The sequence below is a fragment of the Rhinoraja longicauda genome, chromosome 40, assembly GCF_053455715.1.
Source record: "Rhinoraja longicauda isolate Sanriku21f chromosome 40, sRhiLon1.1, whole genome shotgun sequence".
Lineage (NCBI taxonomy): Eukaryota > Metazoa > Chordata > Chondrichthyes > Rajiformes > Arhynchobatidae > Rhinoraja > Rhinoraja longicauda.
Genome location: NC_135992.1, coordinates 16,052,963 through 16,079,903, shown reverse-complemented (window position 1 = coordinate 16,079,903; position 26,941 = coordinate 16,052,963). Strand labels below are relative to the sequence as shown.

The 26,941-nt window shown below is 44.8% G+C and overlaps 1 protein-coding gene across 1 annotated transcript in view; it reads left to right on the top strand.

Annotated features, from left to right (window-relative positions):
* The window catches only part of pold1 (polymerase (DNA directed), delta 1, catalytic subunit), a 118,675-nt gene that overhangs the window by 26,909 nt on the left and 64,825 nt on the right, over positions 1 to 26,941 (top strand). The window contains exons 9-17 of the mRNA XM_078430704.1: positions 2,504 to 2,670; positions 7,611 to 7,715; positions 12,646 to 12,786; positions 15,237 to 15,347; positions 15,796 to 15,987; positions 16,673 to 16,761; positions 18,296 to 18,412; positions 19,592 to 19,705; positions 24,508 to 24,655. Of these exons, the coding sequence (XP_078286830.1) occupies positions 2,504 to 2,670; positions 7,611 to 7,715; positions 12,646 to 12,786; positions 15,237 to 15,347; positions 15,796 to 15,987; positions 16,673 to 16,761; positions 18,296 to 18,412; positions 19,592 to 19,705; positions 24,508 to 24,655 (1,184 nt within the window). The remainder of the gene's footprint in view (positions 1 to 2,503; positions 2,671 to 7,610; positions 7,716 to 12,645; positions 12,787 to 15,236; positions 15,348 to 15,795; positions 15,988 to 16,672; positions 16,762 to 18,295; positions 18,413 to 19,591; positions 19,706 to 24,507; positions 24,656 to 26,941) is intronic.

The following is a 26,941-nucleotide window of genomic DNA, read 5'->3' as shown; positions in this document are numbered from 1 at the left end:
CGCCCTCCCCCCAACCCAAACTCTAATCTTTGCTGTGTTTGAGATCAGCACAGACTTGGGCTGAAAGAATATGAAGAATATGACAAGGCACTCTTGAATAAATATTTGAGAGGACGATGTGCCCACGGGATGGAATTAATTCTTTTGCCCAAGTAATTGGATTTCTCTAACAAATTACTGGCACAAGCTGAACGATTTCTATCTGTGCTTACAGATCTCTTTGTTCATACATTGGCTGATGCTTTCCTAAGTAATGTTCACTCGAGTGGAGCATAAACCTTTATCCTGAGTTGTTGTGGAGTTGCTGAAGGGACTTTGTTTCGTTTTGAGTGGATGTCTCGCATCTCATGAAGCCATAAGTGATGAGTAGGAACTTCAACTCCCCCTCCCATTCCCAGTCTGGCCTTTCTGTCCTGGGCCTCCAGTGTCAGAGTGAGGCCCAGCGCAAATTGGAGGAACAGCACCTCATATTTCGCTTGGGTAGTTTACACTCCAGCAGTATGAACATTGACTTCTCTAACTTCAAATAGTCCCTGCTTTCCCCCTCTATCCCTTCCCAGTTCTCCCACTAATCTTCCCGTCTCCGACTACATCCTATCTTTGTCCCGCCCCCTCCCCTGACATCAGTCTGAAGAAGGGTCTCGACCCGAAACGTCACCCATTCCTTCTCTCCAGAGATGCTGCCTGACCCGCTGAGTCAATCCAACATTTTGTGTCTACCTTCAGGTCATAAGTGATAGGAGAATTAGGCCATTCAGCCGATCAACTCTACTCCGCCATTCAATCATGGCCGATCTATCTCTCCCTCCTAACCCCATTCTCCTGCCTTCTCCCCATAGCCTCTGACACCCGTACTAATCAAGAAATCTCAGGGCCATCTATCTCTGTAAAATATGTAAACGTGGGTGTTGTAATGTAACCTATCAAATTTGAAAGAGTTGCTAATTTGGAGAAAAAAATACTTTTCACCCATCGTTCTCTATTCCATTACTACTTTAGTTTGTGTAGGAAGGAAACTGCAGATGCTGGTTGAAACTGGTTTAAATCTAGAGTAACTCAGCGGGTCAGGCAGCATCTCTGGAGAAAAGGAATAAGTGGCGTTGTTAGTTTGGTTGGCTTGAGACTTGTGGTGTATTGGGAAGTTTGAAAATGCCATTGGTTTGTTCTCCTTTATGTGGAGATGCTGCTCCATCGGTAACTGTTCAGTCTGGGGCACCACAATACCAGGAAGCTGAGGCCAGCACACTCCAGCTGTGGAAATCTGGAATCAGCGATCCTGAAATCACTCGCCAGCTTTAAAACATGACAGGAACTAATAGACCGCTATAAAGTGCTCCCTCCCAGCTCCAGTGACCTGGGCTCCAACTTGATCACCCCGGCGCTGTCTGTGTGGAGTTTGTACGTAATCTTTTGTAACTGGGTGGGTTTTAGACAATAGACAGTAGGTGCAGGAGTAGGCCATTCGGCCCTTCGAGCCAGCACCGCCATTCACCGTGATCATGGCTGATCATGCACAATCAGTACCCCGTTCCTGCCTTCTCCCCATACCCCCTGACTCCGCTATCCTTAAGAACTCTATCTTACTCTCTCTTGAAAGCATCCAGAGAATTGGCCTCCACTGCCTTCTGAGGCAGAGAATTCCACAGCTTCACAACTCTCGGAGTGAAAAAGTTCTTCCTCATCTCCGTTCTAAATGGCCTACCCCTTATTCTTAAACTGTGGCCCCTGGTTCTGGACTCCCCCAAAATCGGGAACATGTTTCCAGCCTCTAGCGTGTCCGATCCCTTAATGATCTTATATGTTTCAATAAGATCCCCTCTCATCCTTCTAAATTCTAGAGTATACAAGCCCAGTCGCTCCAGTCTTTCAATGTACGACCGTCCCACCATTCCGGGAGTTAACCTTGTGAACCTACGCTGCACTCCTTCAATAGCAAGAATGTCCTTCCTCAAGTTTGGAGACCAAAACTACACACAATACTCCAGGTGTGGTCTCACTAGGGTTTTCACTGGGTGCTCTGGTTTCCTTCTGCACCCAAAGACGTACAGCTTGGTTTTAATGTGTAGATGGATGGTCAAACCTGGAGGGAGGAAATGATTGTAATTTTGGAGATTAAAATGAACGGATTAGTGTAGGTCCAAACAACGTGGGTGCTTGATGGGTGTGTGGGTCCAAGGGCTTGGTTCTCTATTTTACTGGACGTATTAATCTAAGGATGAGGGATGGGTTTATTGCAGTACAAGGTTGTGATGGAGCGTACCAGGGATTGCTGTGAGATTGCTGCCCCTCATGGCGGTATCTGAAATAAGGGGAGCACAATTTCAGATTAAGGACTTCAATGGTTTCAATGATTCCTTTATTATCATGTGTCCCAAGGTACAATGACATTTCTTTTTTTGCATACCGATCAGTGGGATTATGGCCGTACGTAAGTACAGTTCCCGTCTAGGCTGTGCTTCTGTTTCTTGTGCAACTGCGTTTGACTCCGTGGTGTTTGGTGCAGGTATTTTCCCGGAGGCTGACAAGGACCCTGTGATCCAGATCGCCAACATGATGCTGCAGCAGGGGGAGAAAGATCCTTTCATCCGTAACGTCTTCACCCTCCGGTCTTGTGCCAGCATCGTCGGCTCGCAGGTCTTCTGTTTTGAGAATGAGAACGAGCTTCTGAAGGTACGAGAACCGGCGTGGAAGAAAATGGTGATGGGGATTATTCACCTGCCCTGCAAGTCAATAGACAATAGACAATAGGTGCAGGAGGAGGCCATTCGGCCCTTCGAGCCAGCACCTCCATTCAATGTGATCATGGCTGATCATTCTCAATCAGTACCCCGTTCCTGCCTTCTCCCCATACCCCCTGACTCCACTATCCTTAAGAGCTCTATCTAGCTCTCTCTTGAATGCATTCAAAGAATTGGCCTCCATTGCCTTCTGAGGCAGAGAATTCCACAGATTCACAACTCTCTGACTGAAAAGGTTTTTCCTCATCTCCGTTCTAAATGGCCTACCCCTTATTCTTAAACTGTGGCCCCTTGTTCTGGACTCCCCCAACATTGGGAACATGTTTCCTGCCTCTAACATGTCCAACCCCTTAATAATCTTATACGTTTCGATAAGATCCCCTCTCATCCTTCTAAATTCCAGTGTATACAAGCCTAGTCGCTCCGGTCTTTCAACATATGACAGTCCCGCCAATCCGGGAATTAACCTAGTAAACCTACGCTGCCTGCCCTCAATAGCAAGAATAGCAAATCAGTTGTGCAAATTATTGGATCTAAGAGGAGCACCTTCTCCATTCCCGTTGTGTAATATATTCTTTTCAGAGTTGACAGCCATTCTCCAGTGCAGACCTCCTTCCTGCAGGTGGTGTTTGCTTTGTATTACTGAATCATTGGTGACTCAGGAACAGCTTCTTCCCCTCTGTTGTCAGGCTTCTGCACAGTCCTTCCATAAGCTAAGGTGGTGTCCCGATTCATCCCAACCCCATTGTGGGCATTGGTCTATGGAACTGATACGCTACAATCTCTCAAAATCTCTGTAAAGCGTCTTTGAGTATATGAAAAGCGCTATATAAATACAATGCATTATTATTATTATTATTATTACAATGCTATACTCTGCACTATAATCTACACTCTGTATCTTCCTCTTTGCTCTATCTTCCATACTTGTGTTTGACCTGATTGTATTTATAGTGGTGTCTGATTGTATTTATGTATAGTGGTATCTGATCTGCCGCACGCTGCTGTACGGCAGTGAGACATGGACTACATATGCCAGACTGGAGAGAAGACTCAACACCTTCCACCTTAGAAGCATCCGCTGTATCCTGGGTATATCTTGGCAAGACAGATTGTCCAACGCCGAGATTCTATCTCGCGCTGACCTTCTGAGTATGTACACTCTACTCAGGCAGCGCAGGCTGCAGTGGCTGGGCCATGTCCACCGCATGGAGGATGGCCGTATTCCAAAAGACATCCTCTATGGAGAGCTGACATCTGGGAGAAGAACCATCGGCCGCTCCCAACTACGTTACAAGGATGTCTGCAAGAGAGATTTGAAGGCGCTCGACATCGATGTGGAGTCCTGGGAGAGCCTTGCAGCTGACCGCACGAGGTGGAGAGGTACCCTGAACCAACATCTCTAAACGGGGGGAAGAGACACTGATGAACGCAGCGGCAGACAAGCGGGCACGCAGAAAGGAGCGCAGCAACTTCAACAGACCAGAGACCGCACACACAAATGTGACCTTTGCCACAGAGACTGTCACTCCCGCATTGGTCTCTTCAGCCACAAGCGACGCTGCTGTAGCCGAGGTGTGGAGCAAGCAGCCAACCAGGATGCATCACCCATGGTCAGCCATGACCCAGGGGGCCGAAGAAAGAAGAAGAGGGTATCTGATTGGATAGCATGCAAAACAAGGCTATTCACGGTACCTTGGTATAGGTAACAATGATAAACCTAAACCTAAGAATCACCTGGATGTATTTAACATGAGCAAAAAAAAAGTGCTGATGGAACTCAACGGACCAGGCAAACGTCATCTGTCCATTTTCCTCCACAGATGCTGCCTGACCCGCTGAGTTCTTTTGTTTCAAGATTTCAGCATCTGCAATCTCTTGTATCTCCAGTTTGTATTTAACGTTTTTTTTTGCCGTTACGCACAATCTACTGACTTTCCTCATGCAGACGTCGGCCTAAATGTGAATTTGATACGGACAAGCCATTTCTGCCCCTGTGCTTGCCTGAGAGCCTCTTGTGTTTGTCATCCTTCAGTCACTGAATAGTAGAAGTTCCTGCTGACATTTTTCCCTGAAGTACAAATGCAAATATTGAGCGTGCACTGTGGCATTCCAGACATTGAATGTCTCAGTGATTTCCAGCTAAAAAACTACATTAGTGGTGCAATTTAGGAAGCTCTCATGGAAATATGATAAATAATCAGATAATCTGTTGTAATATTGTCAATGGAGAAGTATTGATTAGGATACTGGAGAGCCCTGATGTATGTAGCACCACAGGGTATTTTGCATCCACAGAGCATAGTGTTTAATATCAAGCTAACCCTGCCCAAAAAGCAACACTTACTCAGATCTTGGAAAGGGTGCAGGAGAGATTCACCAGGATGTTTAGGAAAAAAACTGCAGATGCTGATTTAAATCGAAGGTAGACACAAAATGCTGGAGTAACTCAGCGGGTCAGGCAGCATCTCGGGGGAGAGAAGGAATGGGTGACGTTTTGGGTCGAGGCCCTTTTTCAGACCCTCAATCTGAACTTTGTTTGCGTCTTAAGTAGGCAGCTGAAGGGAGCTGTAATTTGCATACATATGCTGTTTGCAGCATTGATGGTGCATTGCAGAATAGACTTTGCTCATGTTTTCTCAGCAACTATATATACCTCCCCCCCCTTTTTTTAATAAACTTGCACAATAACATACACTTAGTGAAAACGTTGCTGATGGAGAACTGATCAGTTTCCCCAAGAGGCAGATTTTAATGGTCCACATTTTGGAACGCAGAGAGATTCATGCAAAAGAAACACTCTTGCGGTTTTGTATCTGAAATATCTCCACTTTTAGATCTCACCAGCTCGTGTGATAATCAGTCAAATTTACATAGAAGGTGCACACATGACTAAGCATGTACTTTTCTTCCATTCAGTGGAGGTGGGGAAAATTGGTTTGATTCTGGGTGATCAAGTTTTTTGTCTACCAAGTGCATAGCGGTGAAGTAGTTATTGTTCTAGACCAGTGACAAAGGTTCCAATCTCACCACAGTGAGCATGGAAATTGAATTCAATAAATCAAGTAATTTGGTCTGTTGCTCATGGAAAAAATTGACCATGAAAGTTGCAGGTCTCTTCACGAGAATGAAAAATAACCATTGTTGCTCTGTTTTGCCTATCCAGGACTCTTGTCCACACTCCCTAGTTGACTCTTAATGACTCTTGAAATGGTCCAGCAAATCACACTGTTGTGGATGGACAATAACGTTACCTTGGAGACCCAAGGAACTGCAGGTACTGGAATCTTGTGTGGAACACAAAGTGCTGAATGGACTCAGCATCACTGGAGCACATGGATGGGTGACGTTTTGGGTCGACAACTTTCATCAAACTAATGAAGGGTACTGACCTGAAATGTCATCCATGCAGAGTGTTTCATGCTGGAGATAGACACAAAATGCTGGAGTAACTCAGCGGGTCAGGCAGCATCTCTGGAGAAAAGGAATAGGTGACGGTTTGGGTCGGAATCCTTCTTTAGACATTGCAGCAGTTTTCTTGCTGGGCTGGCCAACATTCTGGGAGCCTATATTACCAAAATAAAAATGAAGGCTGCACATATTATATCGACACGGCATGACTCTCTGAACAGGATGCCCATATCACGGTGAGGATCAGGAACAGAAGGTTATATGTGGTGGTCTGGAGAAAGAGATGAGTTCCTACGTCTCTGCTTTGAGTTGGAGAATTGGTCTACATTCAAGGACTCAGCAGCAAATCTAAATGAGTACACCACTAACGCCAAAGAACTCTCAGTAAATGTGCAGAGGACATGTGGTGAAGAAGTCAGTGCGAATGACCGTGCGATTCACTCCTGAGTGAAGACCAAGTGTGAGGTGTTCAGATCGGTTGATCCTGACCTGTGTAGGAAATTAGGTGTGACCTTTCCAAAGGCCTCGGAGCGCCAAGAGACATTCCTGAATCCCAGACTAACCATGCAGGCACTCCATCCGAACATAGCAACAGGCTCAAAAGTGAAGTCGGGCAGATCTGCTGACAACTCATCCCTCCATGAGAATTGTCAACACCGGAGTCCTGCACGGCTGTGCTCTCAGTCCCTTGCCCTACTCCTACACACTTAAGACCGTGCGGCCAAATTCTGCTCTAACTCCTATTTACAACTCTGCAGGTGACACACTATTATGGGCCAGATCACAAACAATGTTGAGACAGAGTACAGGAAGGAGATAGTGCATCACAACTTACTATCAAGACAACCAACTCTCCCTCAGTGTCTGCAAAACCAAAGAGCTGGTCATCGTCTGCAGGAGGTGGCGTGATGTTCGTGCCCAAGTCTACATCAATGCTGCTGAAGTGAAAATGGTCGAGAACTTCAAGTTCCTTGGTGTCAATATCACCAGCAATTCTCCAGGTCCACCCACATTAGCACCACAGCCAAGAGAGCACACCAATGCCTCTACTTTCTTGGAAGGCCACGGAAATTTGCATGTCTCCATTTATACTTCCACATTTCTAAAAACACACCGTAAAGAGCATCCTATCAGAATGCCCAAGGCACTTTACCATTGGGCATCAGATACAATAGTGTGAAAGCATTTGCCACCAGATTCAAGAACAGTTTCTTCTCTGCTATTATTAGATTCTTAATGGACTTGTAAGCTAAGGATGAATTCATGGTCTTCCAATCATTGTCATTGTTTCCTTTGCCATTTGGCCCATATCCCTGTAAGCCTTTCTAATCTTTCTTCCTGTTTCCAATTTATGTTTTTTGTTTCAGGTTTCCAGCAGCTGCCGTTGCTCTTTATTTTAAAGTGTCGGTGAACACTTTGAATACCTCATAAACCTTGCAATATTTTTTCCTTTCCCCCAAGGCTTGGTCGGAGTTTATCCGAATGGCTGACCCTGATATAATTACTGGATACAATATTCAGAACTTCGACATACCGTACTTGATCAACAGAGCACAAGCGCTCAAGGTAAGAATGACGGCACATTTTTATGCCTTCCATAAACTATGTTAGTTTTTGTTCTGCTTCAAGTTTCCTTACCTTGACAATAGATTATGTGCATCCCGTATTTTTAATAAGCTGCTAAACGGCTCTTTGCACATGGACTTCACACAGCCTGGCTCAAATATCTCCAGTGCAAGTGAAGTAGACCAGCTCTTTGTACCTCTGCCACCACTTCAGTGCTTGATTGAAGGACAGGGCAAGACACCAGGCCCTCTGGCCCACTGAGTCCACGCCCACTATCGATCACTCATCCGCATTAGTTCTATGTTATCACGCTCTCACATCCGCTCCCTACACACAAGGGGCAATTTACAAATGCCAATTGACTGACAAACCCGCACGTCTTTGAGATGTGGGAGGAAGCCCATGTGGTCACAGGGAGAACATGCAAACTCCACACAGACAGCACTGAAGGTCAGAATTGAACCCAGGTCTTTGGAGCTATGAGGCAGCAGCTCTACCCGCTGCACCACTGTGCTACGCTTGACAATTGAAGACAATTTATGATTCAAAAGGAAAATATTAGCCCACCCAATCCATCAGTCTATTATTAGCCCACCCAATCCATCATCAGTACCCAATATGCACATTCTGCTTCTTGCCCCAAGCCTCCAAGTGCACATACAGACTCTTTAAATGTCTGGAATGTTTTTCCATTAACCTCCCTTTCAGGTGGCAAGTATCAAACCTCTACCACCCTCTACATGAACACTTTGTCCTCAACCGCCCTCTAATCCTGCAGATAATTGCGTATCCCCCACGTTCACGACTTCATTGCTAAGAGAAATAAGCCCATTCTGTTTATTTTGGCCACTTCCAATTTTGCACATCTCAATTAAGCTCCATTTGGTCTTCTCTGTTCCAATGGAAACAGCCCCATCCTTGCCAATCTGTTCTTATAGCTCTCATGTTCCAATCCTGGCAATATCCTTGTAAATCTCCACTGTAAACTCTCCATTACAGTCAGTGTTGAGATCCGAGAGCGCATAACATTCGAGTGATGTATGTGTATATCATTTTAGAAACTTCCCTGCTTTTATATTCTGTGCGAGACCCATCTTCACTCTGGACCCAAGACCTGAAAGGGAGGTAAACGGAGAAACATTCCAGACATTTAAAGAGTCTGTATGTGCACTTTTCACCCATTCCTTCTCTCCAGAGATGTTGCCTGTCCCGCTGAGTTACTCCAGCATTTTGTATCTATCTTCAGTGTAAACCAGCATCTGCAGTTCCTTCCTACACATTTAGATTCTGTGCCTCAGCTAAGAAAAGAAACCATCCTGTCTTAACTATCTTATCTACCTGCAGAGATTTGTGGGTGTTCAAGGTTCTCTGTTCTCACACATTTCCCATTATCCTCCCATTGGTTGCACGTACCGTGGTTGTATCTCCTCAAGTGCGTGAGCCCAGTTCCCCGACTAAAACTCCCCTTTGCCTGATTGCAGCTTAATTCACCAGAGTGCATTGAAGGTTATCCTTCATTCTGTTAACCACATGGGTAGTTGTAATATCTTATGTAATCTTCTTTATTATCCTCTTGAATCATTCATACTTTCAACAAAAGGGGCCCTGGACCCCACTGGTCTTTGAATCCATTCTTCCCACAATATCCTTTCTGCTGAGGCATTTGGCACAGCCACAGGGATAGTATGTGGGCCGAGCGTCAGTCTGATCCCCCTGCAGAGATACAGTGCTGCAGTGTGTAAGAAAATAACTGCAGATGCTGGTACAAATCGAAGGTATTTATTTCACAAAATGCTGGAGTAACTCAGCAGGTCAGGCAGCATCTCAGGAGAGAAGGAATGGGTGACGTTTCGGGTCGAGGCCCTTCTTCAGACTGATGTCAGGGGGGCGGGACAAAGGAAGGATATAGGCGGAGACAGGAAGATAGAGGGAGAACTGGGAAGGAGGAGGGGAAGAGAGGGACAGAGGAACTATCTAAAGTTGGAGAAGTCGATGTTCATACGGCTGGGCTGCAAGCTGCCCAGGCGGAATATGAGGTGCTGTTCCTCCAATTTCCGGTGGGCCTCACTATGGCACTGGAGGAGGCCCATGACAGAAAGGTCAGACTGGGAGTGGGAGGGGGAGTTGAAGTGCTCAGCCACCGGGAGATCAGATTGGTTAGTGCGGACTGAGCGCAGGTGTTGAGCGAAGCGACGCCGAGCCTGCGTTTGGTCTCGCCGATGTAAATAAGTTGACATCCGGAGCAGCGGATGCAATAGATGAGGTTGGAGGAGGTTGGCTAAACAAATGATCATGATGTACTGATATCCTTCAGGGCACAGCGGGTTTTTGCCTCAGCGCCAGGGACCCATGTTTGATCCTGACTACGGGTGCTGTCTGTACGGAGTTTGCACGTTCTCCCTATGACCGTGTGGGTTTTCTCCGGGTGCTCTGGTTTCCTTCCACACTCCAAAGAAGTGCAGGTTTGTAGGTTAGTTGGCTTCTGTAAATTGTTCCCAGTGTGTAGGATAGAACTAATGTACGGGTGATCGCTGGTCGGCGCGGATTTGGTGGGCTGAAGGGCCTGTTTCCACGCTGTATCTCGAAACTAAACTAAAACCGAACCTTGTTGTACTCTGCTGGTACGCCTTACTGCCACAAAACCTGTCCATCAATAATACTTCCTCCCACTTTTGGATCCATTTTGCCATCTCCCCCTCAGAGTTTATCACTAATATTACTCAGTATTGCACACATTCTCAAATATCCCTTTGGGTATCAAAATTCTATCAATTGCAATTTTAAATTAACAAATGAACTAGCATTGGTTGCTGCATCTAGAAGTGAGTTCTATCTCACGTTTCCCATTCCTGAAAGACAGGACTCAACCTTTTGAGGTTACGCCCCCAAAGATTTGCTGATCAGCTGAGGTGCTTTTTATCTTGCTTGTCAGTTCCCTTTAATATCTTCAAACCTTAGTCAGATCACCCGAGTGGCTTTCAATTTATGTTCAACGTCAGAGTTTGAAATTGATGACTACAAGAGAACTGAGTCAATAATATCAGCCTCTTCATTCCACAAGTCCTTCTGTTTCATCCAGTTGCTAATGTTCACGACAAGTCAGCTAATTACGGGTGAGTTGCATGGGTGTGTTTACTGGTTGAGCTGATGGCACTGTTCATGGATAAAAATGAGAAGAAAATCTTCAACTGTTTTCAATTCCAATGCTTTTTGCAAATGGCAGTTAGTAGGTGGTTTGAAGACCTGAAGTAGATTAGTCATTATTTATTACACCTACGGTGCGTGGAACATTTGAAAGGCACTAAAAATGTACATGGTCATGAGGTAAATAGTCGCGAGAGAGAGAGAGAGAAGGTTCGGTTATCGAAGGGTGAGAGCGATGGGCACAAAGTACTGGAGTAACTCAGCAGGTCAGGCAGCATCTCTGGAGATCATGGATAGGTGATGTTTTCAGTTAGGACCCTTTTTCAATTGGACCCTTCCATGTTCTCCAGAGATGCTGCCTGACCTACTGAGTTTCTCCAGGACTGTTTTTTTTGTAAACCAGCATCTGCTGTTTTCTATGTCTCCATTATAAAGGTGAGGAAGGGTGGTGAAGGTAGTGTTAAGAAAGGCCGGCTTGTGGTATTTTACCAAATGGCCTGTTTCTGTGCTATAAATTAGTCAAAAAGATATTTGTATATTTCTCTTTGTTCCAGCCACTGAGAGGGAGGGCAACAATCTAAGCTTCTCATTGCCCATTTAAGAACAACAAAATGGCTGGCTAGGAGAGAATGCAAGGAAGATTCACCTGTGTAGTACCTATGCAGAGAGTTTAGTTATGTGTAGCAAATGTGGTATTGTTCAGAAAATATTGATACAGATGCCCAGCATCATGAATGATAGACACAAAATGTCAATAGTCAATTTATTTGTCACATACACATAAATGTGCAGTGAAATGAAAAATTACCCGCAGTTCAACAATAAGACCAATAAGAATAATCAATAAAAATGCAATAACACACACAACCATAAACCAACACCAAACAAAAGAAACATCCATCACAGTGAGTCTCCTCCAGTCACCTCCTCACTGTGATGGAAGGCCAGAATGTCTTTACTCTTCCCTGCCGTCTTCTCCCGCGGTCAGGCTGTTGAACTTGCCACGTCGGGGCGGCCGAGGCTCCCGACATTGAAGCCAATGCTGGAGTAACTCAGCGGGACAGGCAGCATCTCTGGAGTGAAGGAATGGTGATAGCCATTTTTGTGCCTTCTGACTCTACTAGTCTGACTGACTGCATTTCCTTTTAGTCTCTGATCAGCCCCACTTCTCTTACAAGTCCACTCCAGCATCTCTGGAGAGAAGGAATGAATGATAAACCGATTCCATGGACAGAGGTATTGGTGACTAGCAGAGCTGATGCGAGTAAATGGTCTCTATAGCAAGATTAATTGTGATTTCGACCACATTGTATGGAGGAAGGTTCAGTTCCAACCTCCCATAAATATTTGAAAGGGGGCAGGCGTACTGGGCTGTGAGGAAGGAGGGAATGTTTTCACTTCATCTAAGAACCAACACTCATCTAATGGCAGCCTCCTGTGAAATATTCATTGTATATAGGCTCAATCTGTCCAGCAGTTTCCTTTCATGCATTGATTGATGCCTCTTTGTGGTCTTGTGGGTGAGATTAGAAATTTAGTGGATGAGGCTTGTGATCGAATCTCAATACAACCATTTTTCAGAATTTGTTTTTGCGCTGAACATTCTTCCTGTCTCTTGGCGCCTGTGAGATTGGGGAAACATGACCGGTGCCAAAATAAGATTTAGTCGGTTGGGAGTTGGTTGACATAAAAAGAGCAGATTCGCCAATGCTTCAGTCTGGTTTGTCCATTCAAAGCTAACTTGATACTGGCAGCTGAGTAAGAATCCGGGTGTCCTGTTTTTCAGGTGTCAACTTTCCCATTCCTGGGTCGTATTCCCACCATAAAGTCAGCCATCCGGGATTCCTCGTTCCAGTCGCGTCAGATGGGCCGCAGGGAGAACAAAGTCATCAACACAGAGGGAAGAGTGCAGTTTGATCTCCTCCAGGTGCGTGAAGCTGTTCAACCAACACATTACACAGTATTGACAATAGTTTGTGAGTTTTAGTTTTAGAGATACAACGCGGAAACAGACACACCGAGTCCGCACTGACCAGCGATCCCCGCACATTAAGACAAACCTACACACACTAGGGACAATTTACATTTGTACCAAGTATACAAACCCAAACCAATTAACCCACAACCCTGTACGTCTTTGAAGTGTGGGAGGAAACTGAAGATCTCGGGGAATACCCACGCGGTCACAGGGAGAACGTACAAACTCCGTACAGACAGCACCCGTGGTCAGGATGGAACCCGAGTCTCTGGCGCTGCAAGTGCTGTAAGGCAGCAACTATACCGCTGTGCCACCGTGCCGCCCTAATTGTGGTGACATGCTTTGGTGAAATGAGATGTCCACCATTTGGCATGGTGGCGCAGCGGTAGAGTTGCTGCCTTACAGCGAATGCAGCGCCGGAGACTCAGGTTCGATCCTGACTACGGGCGCTGTCTGTACGGAGTTTGTACGTTCTCCCCGTGACCTGCTTGGGTTTTCTCCGAGATCTTCGGTTTCCTCCCACACTCCAAAGACGTACAGGTATGTAGGTCAATTGGCTGGGCAAATGTAAAAAAAAATTGTCCCTAGTGGGTGTAGGATAGTGTTAATGTGCGGGGATTGCTGGGTTGGCGCGGACCCGGTGGGCCGAAGGGCCTGTTTCTGCGCTGTATCTCTAAATCTAAATCTAAAATCTAAAAAATCTGTTGTTTTCATATCATATCATATATAATATGATATGAAAACAACAGATTTGTTTTGTTGATGTTGTTACAGATTTTCAGTCCCTCCAGAACCTATATCTTCTTTTGCTGAGACTTCAGCAAGAGCATCTTCCTTGGTGGCCACATGTCTTTTATGCCTCATGCCTTCTGACTCTACAAGTGCATTTCCTTTTGGTCTCTGATCAGCCCCACCTCTCTTACAAACTACGTCTTGTTCACATGCCTGTGGAATATTTTTGGATTCCAGGATCCATTTGATACCGGCCTTTCCTCAAGTTCCCTGCGTGCTTCTACTGTCCTCTTGTTTACAGCCCTTCTGAACTTCCTGAAATCAGACTGGTTCGCAGTTGTGTTAACAACCTGTCTTCTGTCCGATGCTCTTGTAGGAAGGAACTGCAGATGCTGGTATAATACAAAGATAGACACAAAACGCTGGAGTAATTCAGCGGGTCAGGCAGCATCTCTGGGCAAAAGGAATAGGTGACATTTCGGGTCGAGACCCCTTCTTCAGTCTGCATTACTGGACGATTCTGGGAAATGAACCAGGCCGTAGAGGAGCATCTATCAGTAGGGGGGGGGCTCCAAGAAACAGCAATCAAAATATAACTATAAGAACAAAGCCCAGTCCAGAGAAAAAGTTGAGGAAACATCTGGCAAGTGGTAAATGGGAATTTTCAGGCAGGCTCTCATTTGAACTGTCTGTCTTCAGTTTAAACCAGCATCTCCAGTTCCTTCCTACACAATGCTGCCTTCCTCGTTAGGTCAGAAATGTACTACATTGTCCTGAGTACACCTCAGACAGTCCTCCCTTCCTTGCACTCTGTGTTGTTGCGAACCCAGTCTAAATTTGAATATTTAAAGTCTCATGTTATCACTCTGCACTGTTTTGCATGATATCCATCCCACTATGAGCAAGCCTCAAGAATAGTCCTAATAGTGTCGTAATAGAGTCTGCTGTTTAGTAATTCTAAACATCTAGATTCTGTCCTTGATTGTTCCAAGGCATCATTGATCACTAGCACTGCAGCACACCTCCAGATTCAGGGACAGTTTCTTCCCGGCTGTTATCAGGCAACTGAACCATCCTACCAGAGGGCAGTGCTGAACTACCATCTACCGCACTGGTGACCCTCGGACTATCCTTGATGGGACTTTGCTGGCTTTACCTTGCACTAAACGTTATTCCCTTATTAATCTGTTCACTGTAAATTGTTCGATTGTAATCGTGTATTGTCTTTCCGCTGACTGGATAGCACGCAACAAACGCTTTTCACTGTACCTCGGCACTGTATCACCAACTAATTAACTAATCAATACTGACACTCCCCTTTCTTTCCTTCATCTCTCTTGAATGTCTTGTATGCCGTTTAAGAGGGTTTTAGATAGGCATATGGAAGGGATATGGATAGGCATATGGAAGGGATATGGATCACGTACAGGCAGATGAGACCAGTTTAACTTGGTTTCATGTGCAGCATAAACATTGTGGGTTGAAGGGCCTGTTCCTGTGCGGGCCTGTTCTGTGATCAATCCGTGAACATTTACAATCCATACATGCCCATTTCTTCTGTAATCAGGTGCCTGCTATTGCCATTACATCATGGGTTTTAAAGTAGCTTGGTAAAGAAGCAAACGTTTCCTAATTGCTGACTTATTTGTGGTGATGTGTTCCTTTAGGTGCTGCTGCGAGACTACAAACTCCGGTCGTACACACTCAACGCTGTGAGCTTCCACTTCCTGCAGGAACAGAAGGAAGATGTCCAGCATTCGATTATTACAGACCTGCAGGTAGGTATTCAGCGGCAGGGCGTGTTCAGTGATGAATGAGGATATGAGGCTGCACCACCTCAGCTGAACTAATTCCTCAAAACAAGTCTTAGAATGATTGTTGGGGGCAAGAAATCTCCCAGAATGGTTCCTCTAACATGGTTTCAATGGGGTTGGTTTGCCTTTCAGTGAACAGCATTCCAACAAAGACACAAAGTGATGGAGTAACTCAGCGGGTCAGGCAGCACTTCTGGAGAACATGGATAGGTGACAATTGGGTCGGGACCCTTCTTCAGACATGAAATGTCATCAATCCATGTTCTCCAGAGATGCTGCCTGACCCGCTTCATGATGTTAACAAGGAATTACATTGTACCCTGGTGTACATGACAGTAATCTGAATCTTCTGTTGCCTGCACCTTTTCTTCACTCCTTGTTCACTTCTTCTCCATTACTCTGTGTGGTTTAGAATGGTAATGAACAGACTCGAAGGCGGCTGGCTGTTTATTGCCTGAAGGATGCCTACCTGCCCCTGCGGCTGTTGGAGAAGCTGATGTGCGTCATTAACTACATGGAGATGGCGAGAGTTACAGGGGTGCCTCTCTCCTACCTCCTCTCACGTGGGCAGCAAATCAAAGTCGTTTCGCAGTTGCTCCGGCAGGTAAGAAAACGGGGGGAACTATGTATAAACACTGCTGTAATTTCTACATGGTGAAACCAAAATGTATAAAAATGGCCTTTAATAAAATCTGACAATGTGCACTTTAACCACATGTGATTTTTTTTTTCTATTACAAATCTCTAATTGTGGAGTACAGAGGCAAATAAATAAATGGTGGGTCTTTGTCCCAAACATTATGGAGGGCACTGTATACTCATACCACTGGGCTGTAAGCTGCCCAAGCAAAATATGAGGTGCTGTTCCTCCGATTTGCGTTTAGCCTCACTCTGAGAATGGAGGAGTCCCAGGACAAAAAGATCTGTGTGGGAATGGGAAGGAGAATTAAAGTGTTTAGCAACCGGGAGATCAGGTAGGTTCAGGCGGACTGAACGAAGGCGGAACGATCTCCCACTTTACGTTTGGTCTAGTCGATCTGCAAACCTTTCCTATACCTGAGCAAATGTCTTGTTATAGTACCTGCCCCAACTGCCTCCTCTGACAGCTCGTTCCATTTGCCCACCGCCCTCTGAAAAGTGCACAGGTGGCGCATTCTCCTGTAAGCTCCCCTCTTATTTATTTATTATTTTGCTATATGAGGTAAAGTAGTTATTTGAAAATAAGATATGCATAGTCGTTCTAGAGTCGTTACGGTACTGGAATAAGCATGAGTTGTGTGTGTTGCTAGGCAATGAAGCATGACCTGGTGATGCCTGTGGTGAAGACCGAGAGTGGAGAGGACTACACTGGTGCCACTGTCATTGAACCTGTTAAGGGGTATGTCTGACCTACACAACATTGCTTTGTTGTAAACCTTACCTGGGCCCAGTTTACGATATTATGCAGCTTGAACTCATTTTTCTTCTCATGATTTCAATACTGTTCTTCAATCTTTCTCACTCAAAATCTTCAGCCTCACAAATCTACACTTGGCATCAACTCATTGATCTAATTTTATTACTGTTGTCTCCATAAAAAAACGTGGCAACTTTTTTTTTAATGACTCTTTATCGTTTTGTCTCCACAGAGTACTCACTCGCTCTTTAATCATTTGTCTATGTTGATAGAATGATTATCCCTTCGGGCTAAGAATTCTGAGTAAAGATGTAACATGGAAATGTGTTTTCTGTGTAAATGCCACCCAATGATCTTTTTATTGCTCCATACATTCTGAATAAAGAGAGCACAATGTTGTGATAATAGATGTGTAATTTGACACCTACTCAGTCATTAATTAGCAGTGACAGATTATCTGTGCCTCTATTCATAATTAAAGATTACCATATAAATGGTTTAAATTTTATTATTTGGAACACATTATTCGAGGAAGGTCTTTAATTCTTATCCAAAACGGTGACTGGAAATGATGATGATCGAAGTAATTTCTTTTTTCTGCCCAATTTAGCGAACGTACTCTCTGGTACCATTCACAACTTCTAGCTATGTTGGGCTGAACTTTGAAGCTGTGAGCCTTAAGAATGGTCTTGACCCGAAACATCACCTATTCCTTTTCTCCAGAGATGCTGCCTGACCCGCTGAGTTACTCCAATTTTGTGTGTCTATCTTTGGTGTAAAACAGCACCTGCGGTTCCTTCCCACACATACTGTATGTGCGCACCTTGCTTTTTCAAATTATGTTGATCCTTTGCTAGGGTTGGTCATTGTGGACTGCAATGTCTTCATTTGTCAGAATCATCTACTCCAGAGAGCTGTGGGTGCTTAGTCATTCAGTATATCCAATGCTGGGGTCAACAGAATAAGGTTGTCAGGTGGTGTGGGATGGAGCAACAAAGTAGAAGTAGGTGAGGCACAAGAAACTGCATATGCTGGAATAGAAACAGAGAAACATAGAAAATAGGTGCAGGAGTAGGCTGTTCGGCCCTTCGAGCCAGCACTGCCATTCAATATGATCATGGCTGATCATCCAAAATCAGTACCCCGTTCCTGCTTTCTCCCCATATCCCTTGATTCCATTAGCCCTAAGAGCTGAATCTAATATTGAGCAAAAACAAACTGTTGGAGGAACTCAGCAGGTCAGGCAGCATCTGTGGAGGGAATAGACAAATGAATGATCCAGACTGGGATCAAACTTGGAACCTTCCTTTTTGTATGTCTAAACTTTACTTAAATCTTGGCCACCTGAGCTATTGTAAATTGTTATGAGGCAGCAAAGAAATCTCCAGGGAAGTCAAGGCTTTTCAGTTTTATTCTCTGCATATCTGTCCTTTATAAGATCACATCAAAGGATACAAAACAACGTGTTCCCGGCTGTCCTTCACATTTTTGATTTCAATTTGCTTTTCTTCTGCAGCTATTATGATGTTCCTATTGCCACTCTGGATTTTTCATCCCTGTACCCATCCATAATGATGGCACATAACCTGTGTTACACCACTCTGCTGAGGCCAGGGGCTGTGGAGAAGTACAAGTGAGTCGTCCTTCAAAGATGGCTATGTGCACGTTCTGTGGTCTGATCATCCTGTTGATTTGCAGAGGTGGCTGGGCCGGGTGTAGAATTGTCGACCCGGTTCACCTGACCCCCTCTTGCTGTGCCGCCCATCATTGCTGAGAGTGTTGACTCCAGAACCATTCCTTCTTTCTCGATCCTCCTGTGCAATTTTACTCATTTGACTGATACAGTCTTCAGACTCTCAGTCTGAAGAAGGGTCTCGACCACAAAATCTCCACCAATTCCTTCTCTCCAGAGACGCTGCCTGTCCCGCTGAGTTACTCCAGCATTTTGCGTCTACCTTCCTATACATACGTGCGGCACGGTGGCGTAGTGGTAGAGCTACTGCCTCACAGCGCCAGAGACCTGGGTTCGATCCTGACTACGGGTGCTTGTCTACGGAGTTTATACGTTCTCCCTGTGATCTGCGTGGGTTTCCTCCCAAACTCCAAAGACGTACAGGTTTGCAGGTTAATTGGCCTGGTGTAAATGTAAATTGTCCCCAGTGTGTGTTAATGTGCGGGGATAGCTGGTCAGAGCAGACGCGTTGGCTGAAGGGCCTGTTTCCGTGCTGTATCTCTAAACTAAACTCAGTGGTGCAGCTGGTAAAGCTGCTGTCTCACAGTGCCGGGGAATCTGGTTTGATCCTGAGCTGGGGGTGATGTCAGTGTTGAGTTTGCACATTTTCCCTATGACCGTGTGGGTTTCCTCCAGCTTCTCTGGTTTCTTCATGCATTCCACAGACGGCAGGTTTGCAGGTTAATTGGCTTCTGTAAAATGGCCCCCCTCGTGCGTGGGTGAGTGGATGAGAAAGTGGGATAATATAGAATTCATGTGAATGGGAGATCAGTAGTCGGTGTGGATTCAGTGGGCCGAAGGGCTTGTTTCCATGCTGCCTTCAATTCAATAAAGAGATTTGTTAGCTGTAATTTTGAGTTGTGCAGAACACTGGGCCATTGGGGAACTACATAATAAATTTACTTTGCTAAATCCCCCATTCCCAAAGACAAGTGCTGAGAGGCTTTGAATCCCATGCAGTGGTAAGACTAGAATAGTGGAATAATAATTATAATGATACATTTGATGCTTACACTTCTTTAATGGAAGGCTTCTAAAGAACGTGTTCTCATTTCCTCTCTTCCACTTTCCTCTCCCAAGTCTTTCTTCAGACAAATTCATCAAGACTCCAACAGGCGATCAATTCGTCAAGACATCAGTGAGAAAGGGACTTCTTCCAGAAATTCTGGAAAATCTTCTGTCTGCCAGGAAAAAGTGAGTACAGCAAGATTGAATTGAAGAATTAAATACCTAATTGGTGGAGCCGTAAGTGGAGAAAATGTAATTGCTTCTGCCCACAGTTAGCTGGGTGAAATCTTTATTAACTGGAGGATTGTCAAACATGGGCTCAAGCCAGTTGTTTATGTGCATCGATTTATTAGATTTATAACGGGCTGGTTCTTAAGAAGTCATATTGATTAGTGTGGAGGAAGGAACTGCTAATGCTGGTTTGTACCAGAGATAGACACAAAATGCTGGAAAAATGCAGGTCAGGCAGCATCTCTGGAGGAAAGGAACAGGTGACAGTCTGAAGAAGAGTTCCGACCCGAAACATCATCTATTCCTTTTCTCCAGAGATGCTGCCTGACCTGCTGAGTTACTCTAGCATTATCTTTGAGAAATTGAGTAGAGTGGGCTTATATTCTCCAGTCCATATGAAAGGAAATTGTGTTGAAATCCATAAAATTAAGCCTGGATATAGTTGTGAGAGTGTTTTCACAGGGAGAACCTGTTATCATGGCCTCCTGATGAGGCAGGCTGGTTCAGAATATGACCAGCACTCCCTTCAGGTGAAGCTTTGTATCTTTGTAACACACATGATAAATCTTTGGGCATTAGGGAAATGGGAATTATCTTTGAAAGTGGATTGAGATAGATCAGCCTGATTACCAGAACATGCGCGGAAATACTGTGAGAACCGTTGTTTTGTTTGTTGTCCAGCAAAATCGTGCCATTAATGTGCGCATCGGGTCATGCTGAAGAAAAAATAAGTAAGAGTGCAGAATATATTATTAGAGTTACAGGGAAAGTGCAGGTGAAAACAAGTGCAAGGGCCAAAATTAGGTAGATTGGAAGATCGGGAATTTACCCCTACATATGAGAGGCCTGTTCATGTAAGAAGTAATATGGTCTAATGTTTGTGGAGAAGAAGGCAGCTTTTAAAAGGATTTGCCTGAAAGATATAATATGAAAGGTTAGAAGGAAAGAGAAAATGAGTGAGGCTAATTTGTTAAATCTGAAATAAGTATAACATGTAAAACAGTTCCTTCTGTTGTTTTATGGTGCAGTTAGATTAATTCCCCAAATTAGCTGTATTACAAATTAAGTCCATGCTAGGAAAAAATAACAGTGAATTGCAATCAGTATCTAATAAATTATTTTCAAAACTTGCTTTACTTGATAATCCTTTGTTCTGCTGAATACTTCCTTTTGTCATGTAGTTGATAAAAGTCGTGAGCTCTGCATTTGCATGAAAAGTAAATCAACTCGAATTGCCTTGGATTATATTTTCATTACTATCACTTTTTAATTGGAATAATGCCCTCATCATCATCATCATAATCATACTTTATTAGCCAAGTATGTTTTGCAACATACGAGGAATTTCATTTGCCATACAGTCACAACAATAAAAAGCAACAGAACACACAAAATACATTTTAACATGAACATCCACCACAGTGACTCCTCCACATTCCTCACTGTGATGGAAGGCGAAAAAAAGTTTAAACTTCTTCCCTTCTTTGTTCTCCCGTGGTCGGGGGCCTCGAGCCTTCCGTTGACGGGGCGATCTTGGCTCCCGTGGCCAGGGGTCTCGAGCCTTCCGTTGACGGGGCGATCTTGGCTCCCGTGGCCTGCGGTCGAGCCCTCCGTGTCACCTATGACCTGGCATGTTTTGACCTGTCCCTCCTTTCTTCCAGTTTTCATTCCCCCCATCATGGCAGTCAGTCTGAAGATGGGTCCCAACCTGAAACATCACCTATCCATGATCCCCAGGGATGCTGCCTGACCCGCTGAGTTACTCCAGCACTCTGTGAAACGTCACCTATCCATGATCCCCAGGGATGCTGCCTGACCCGCTGAGTACTCTAGCACTCTGTGAAACGTCATCTATCCATGTTCTCCACAGATGCTGCCTGACCCGCTGAGTACTCCAGCACTCTAATGTTTCCTAATGTATGTTTGGAATGGTTGACGAAACAACTGAAATTCTTAGAGTTGAACAGCATGGACACAGGCGCTTTGAGCCAACATGCCCATGCTGTCCAAGATGCCCCATCTACTCTAGTGCCACCTGCCCACGTTTGGCCCATATCCCCCTAAACCTTTCCTATCCATGTATATGTCCAAATGCGTGGTAAATGCTGTTATAGTACCTACCTCAACTACCTCCTCTGGCAGCTCGTTGCATACACCCACCACTCTCTGCGTGGAAAAAGTTGCCCCTCAGGTTCCTAATAAATCTTTCCCTTCTCACCTGTGTCCCCTTAGACAATAGACAATAGGTGCAGGAGGAGGCCATTCGGCTCTTCGAGCCAGCACAGCCATTCAGTGTGATCATGGCTGATCATTCTCAATCAGTACCCCGTTCCTGCCTTCTCCCCATACCCCCTGACTCCGCTATCCTTAAGAGCTCTATCTAGCTCGCTCTTGAATGCATTCAGAGAATTGGCCTCCACTGCCTTCTGAGGCAGAGAATTCCACAGATTCACAACTCTCTGACTGAAAAAGTTTTTCCTCATCTCAGTTCTAAATGGCCTATCCCTTATTCTTAAACTGTGGTCCCTTATTCTGGACTCCCCCAACATTGGGAACATGTTTCCTGCCTCTAACGTGTCCAACCCCTTAATAATCTTATACCTTTCAATAAGATCCCCTCTCATCCTTCTAAATTCCAGTGTATACAAGCCTAGTCGCTCCAGTCTTTCAACATATGATAGTCCCGCCATTCCGGGAATTAACCTAGTACCTACGCTGCACGCCCTCAATAGCAAGAATATCCTTCCTCAAATTTAGAGACCAAAACTGCACACAGTACTCCAGGTGCGGTCTCACTAGGGCCCTGTACAACTGCAGAAGGACCTCTTTGCTCCTATACTCAACTCCTCTTGTTATGAAGGCCAACATTCCATTGGCTTTCTTCACTGCCTGCTGTACCTGCATGCTTCCTTTCAGTGACTCATGCACTAGGACACCCAGATCTCGTTGTACGTCCCCTGTTCCTAACTTGACACCATTCAGATAATACTCTGCCTTCCTATTCTTACCACCAAAGTGGATAACCTCACACTTATCCACATTAAACTGCATCTGCCATGCACCCGCCCACTCACACAACCTGTCCAAGTCACCCTGCAACCTTTTAATCCCTTCATCCAAGTCATTAATGTATATTGTAAATAGCTGCGGTCCCAGCACCGAGCCTTGCGGTACCCCACTAGTCACTGCCTGCTATTCTGAAAGGGACCCATTTATCTCCACTCTTTGCTTTCTGTCTGTCAACCAATTTTCTATCCATGTCAGTACCCTACCTCCAATACCATGTGCTCTAATTTTGCTCACTCATCTCCTATGTGGAACCTTGTCGAAGGCTTTCTGAAAGTCAAGGTACACCACGTCCACCGGCTCTCCCCTGTCAATTTTCCTAGTTACATCCTCCAGAAGATTAGTCAAGCATGATTTCCCCTTCGTAAATCCATGCTGACTCGGAACAATCCTGTTACTACTATCCAAATGCTCCGCAATTTTGTCTTTTATAATTGACTCCAGCATCTTCCCCACCACTGATGTCAGACTAACTGGTCTATAATTTCCCGTTTTCTCTCTCCCTCCTTTCTTAAAAAGTGGGACAACATTAGCTATCCTCCATTCCACAGGAACTGATCCTGAATCTATTGAACATTGGAAAATGATCACCAATGCGTCCACAATTTCTAGCGCCACCTCCTTAAGTACTCTGGGATGCAGACCATCAGGCCCTGGGGATTTATCAGCCTTCAGTCCCATCAGTCTACCCAACACAATTTCCTGCCTAATGTGGATTTCCTTCAGTTCCTCCGTCACCCTTGGATCTCTGCCCACTAGAACATCTGGGAGATTGCTTGTATCTGCCTTGTTTTTGATTCCCCAATTCTGGGTAAAAGACTACATTGTGATGGCATGCTTCCCCTGGTTAGATCCTTGCTTATTGGAACTGGCTTGGAACGGTAATCTGTTAGGGCTGGGTGCCCATCTTGAGTCATGACTGAATATAATTTGGGTTTTATTGGTGCTGGAAGGAGAAGGAAATGAAAGAAGTTGTGATTCTTGGTAGTGCTGGGGTGATGGTTCTGACGGAAATTAAAGCTCTCTCCACTAGTTATGAGCCTCAAATTTTCTTGTCAGTTTGGAAAACATCTTCCTGTAAAGTGCTTTATTGTGAAATAATGATTCTACCCCTCGGTTTGATCCTGTAATTTTCTATGATTTTTAGTTGGATCTTTGGCTGAAGTTACCAGTTTATGCTGAATATATTGGAGACAAGTTACGAGTGCACTTTACCTAATTCTCCTAATAAAGTGACACTCTCAATTTTCTGATCTGGGACCTGTTCAAGCAAGTCTGTTGCAATAAAAAGGGCGCGTCGTGCGCTTTTTGTAACGTAGTGCTGGGGCGTCACGGTGGCGCAGCGATAGAGTTGCTGCCTTACAGCGCCAGAGACTCGGGTTCGATCCCGACTATGGGGGCTGTCTGTGCAGAGTTTGTACCTTCTCTCCGTGACCTGCATGGGTTTTTTTCGAGCTCTTCGGTTTCCTCCCACACTCCAAAGACGTGCAGGTATGTAGGTTAATTGGCTTGGTATAAATGTAAAATTGTTCCAAGTGTGTGTAGGGTGGTGTTAATGTGCGGGGATCGCTAGTCGGTGCGGACTCGGTGGGCCGAAGGGCCTGTTTCCACGCTGTATCTCTAAACTAAACTTAAAAAAACCCTAAAAATAAAGTTGTGTGCTTCTATCTTTTCACCTTCTCCTTTCCCAGGGCAAAGACAGAACTAAAGAAAGAAACAGACCCATTCAAACAAAAGGTGCTCGATGGTCGCCAACTAGCACTGAAAGTGAGTGCGAATTCAGTGTATGGTTTCACTGGAGCCCAGGTTGGCAAGTTGCCTTGCCTGGAAATATCACAGGTGAGTCTTGGCATTCTCCATCTCTTCCCCAACCCTGTCTCCATAACTGTAAAATAAGCTTTATGGATGAATGCTTTTAACGTATAAACCACGCACAATGTTATTTATGAGTTTAGTGTACGGAGGTACAGTGAAAAGCTTTTGTTGTGTGCTAACCAGTCAGCAGAAAGACAATGCATGATTACAATCCAGCCATCTACGGTGTACAGATACACGATAAAGGGAGTAACGTGAATTACGTTTAGTGCAAGGTAAAGTCCGATTAAAGATAGTCCACGGATCTACAATGAGATAGATCAGGACTGCTCTCTGGTTGTTGGGAGGATGGTTTTGTTGCCTGATTCAGCCGGGCAGATAAGTGGTGTGATTCAGAGAGAACTTGATCTTGCAGTTTTGGTGGAAAGTTGCAAGTTAATTCGGATGCAAGAATTCGTAGGGCTAACAGGACACTTCGTTCAATGTAACTGAGGTTATTGCAAGTCTAGAGCAGGGCCGGTAAGCCAGGAGTGGATTTCTCTGACAAGTTATGTCATTGAGTTTACTTAATTTTGGCAAGCCATAGTCAACACCAGACATTTGAGGGGGGAGACACTTGGATAGATGTCAAAGTGAAGATGGTTCCAAAGATGCACTCTATAAAAGAGATCTTGTACCTATAACTCATCTTGCCAACAGTCTGGTTCCAGTGAGGAGCTGGCAGACACAATCCTCTAATTTATTATTTGGAAAGGATGGGAGAAAATTAAAAATGAGACGATTTTTTTATGGCATTAGTACAGAATAACAGATGCTTGGGCCCCAATGTCCATGCCGACCATGGTGTCCCCAGTTAATCTCCTCTGCCTGCATGTGATCTGTATTCTTCCCCATCCACTCAGCCATGATCACGGTGAATGGTGGCGCTGGCTCGAAGGGCCGAATGGCCTACTCCTGCACCTATTGTCACTCCACCTCCTCCCCCATTTCAGAATGGTGAATGAAAGGAAGATTGAAGGGCTGATGATGCTTCATCACAATAGCATTTAATGGAATGTATACTTCTCACACACACTCCAGAGCGCTGGTGACTCAGCTAGCATTCCCTGCGACAAGTATTTCTTAATCAAAGGACTAGCCTTGCAAAGCCTCATCTTGTTTGGCCATAGAATAGCATTAACTGGATTTTTAGATCAATTTGAGTTTTAGAGATGCAACGTGGAAACAGGCCCTTCGACCCACCGAGTCCGCGCTGACCAACAGTGACCCGTACACTAGGTCTATCCAAGACCAGGGGAAATTTACAGAAGCCAGTTGACGTACAAACCTGCACGTCTTTGGAGTGTGGGGGGAAAGCAGAGCGCCCGGAGAAACCCACACAGTGGCAGAGAGAATCTGTAAACTGCGTCCAGGTTGGACTCATGGTCAGGATTGAACCTGGGTCTCTGGCTGTGTAAGGCAGCTACTCTACCGTTGCACTACCGTGCCACTCAATTACGGAAACATTTTCTCTCGTCCATCTCTTGACATGAATGATGTGCAACGTCAGGGAGTAACAAAAGAAAGAGAAATTAGCCTGGGGATGTAATATTTCGGTATTGTACATAATTGTGAAAGAGAACTAAAATAATACAATGGTATTTTTCTTCCAGGAATGAGTAAAAACTAAAAGCACAAAAAGGGAAGCGTTTACTTATTGATATTTAGTCGCGATGGGAACCGTATTACACCATTGAAATATCTTGAGTATCTACTTACAAGAGAGAGATCATAGAACACCAAGATTTTTTAAATGGCCAAGACATCTTAGTGTGTAGAAAGGAACTGCAAAAGCTGGTATACACCGAAGATAGACACAAAATGCTGGTGTAACTCAACGGAACAGGCAGCATCCTGTTTTGGGTCGAGACCGAGTTTGAAGAAGGATCTCGACCCGAAACGTCACCCATTCCATCTATCCAGAGATGCTGCCCGACCCGCTGAGTTACTCCAGCATTTTGTGTCTATCTACGCCATAACACGTTATTTGTGTAATGGAAAGTATTGTTGCAGGGAAGAAAATCTCCAAGATAGATACAAAGTGCTGAGTAACTCAGTGGGACAGTCTGACGAAGGGTCTCGACCTGAAACGTTACCCGTTCCTTCTATCCAGAGATGCTGGCTGTCCCGTTGTGTGTAGTTACTCCAGCATTTTGTGTTTATATTCGGTGTAAACCAGCGTCTGCAGTTCCTTCCTACACAAGAAAATCTCCAAGTTCTTGTGATGCGATTTAGAAATGGAAACCACTTTCAAAATAGAATTGGATAATT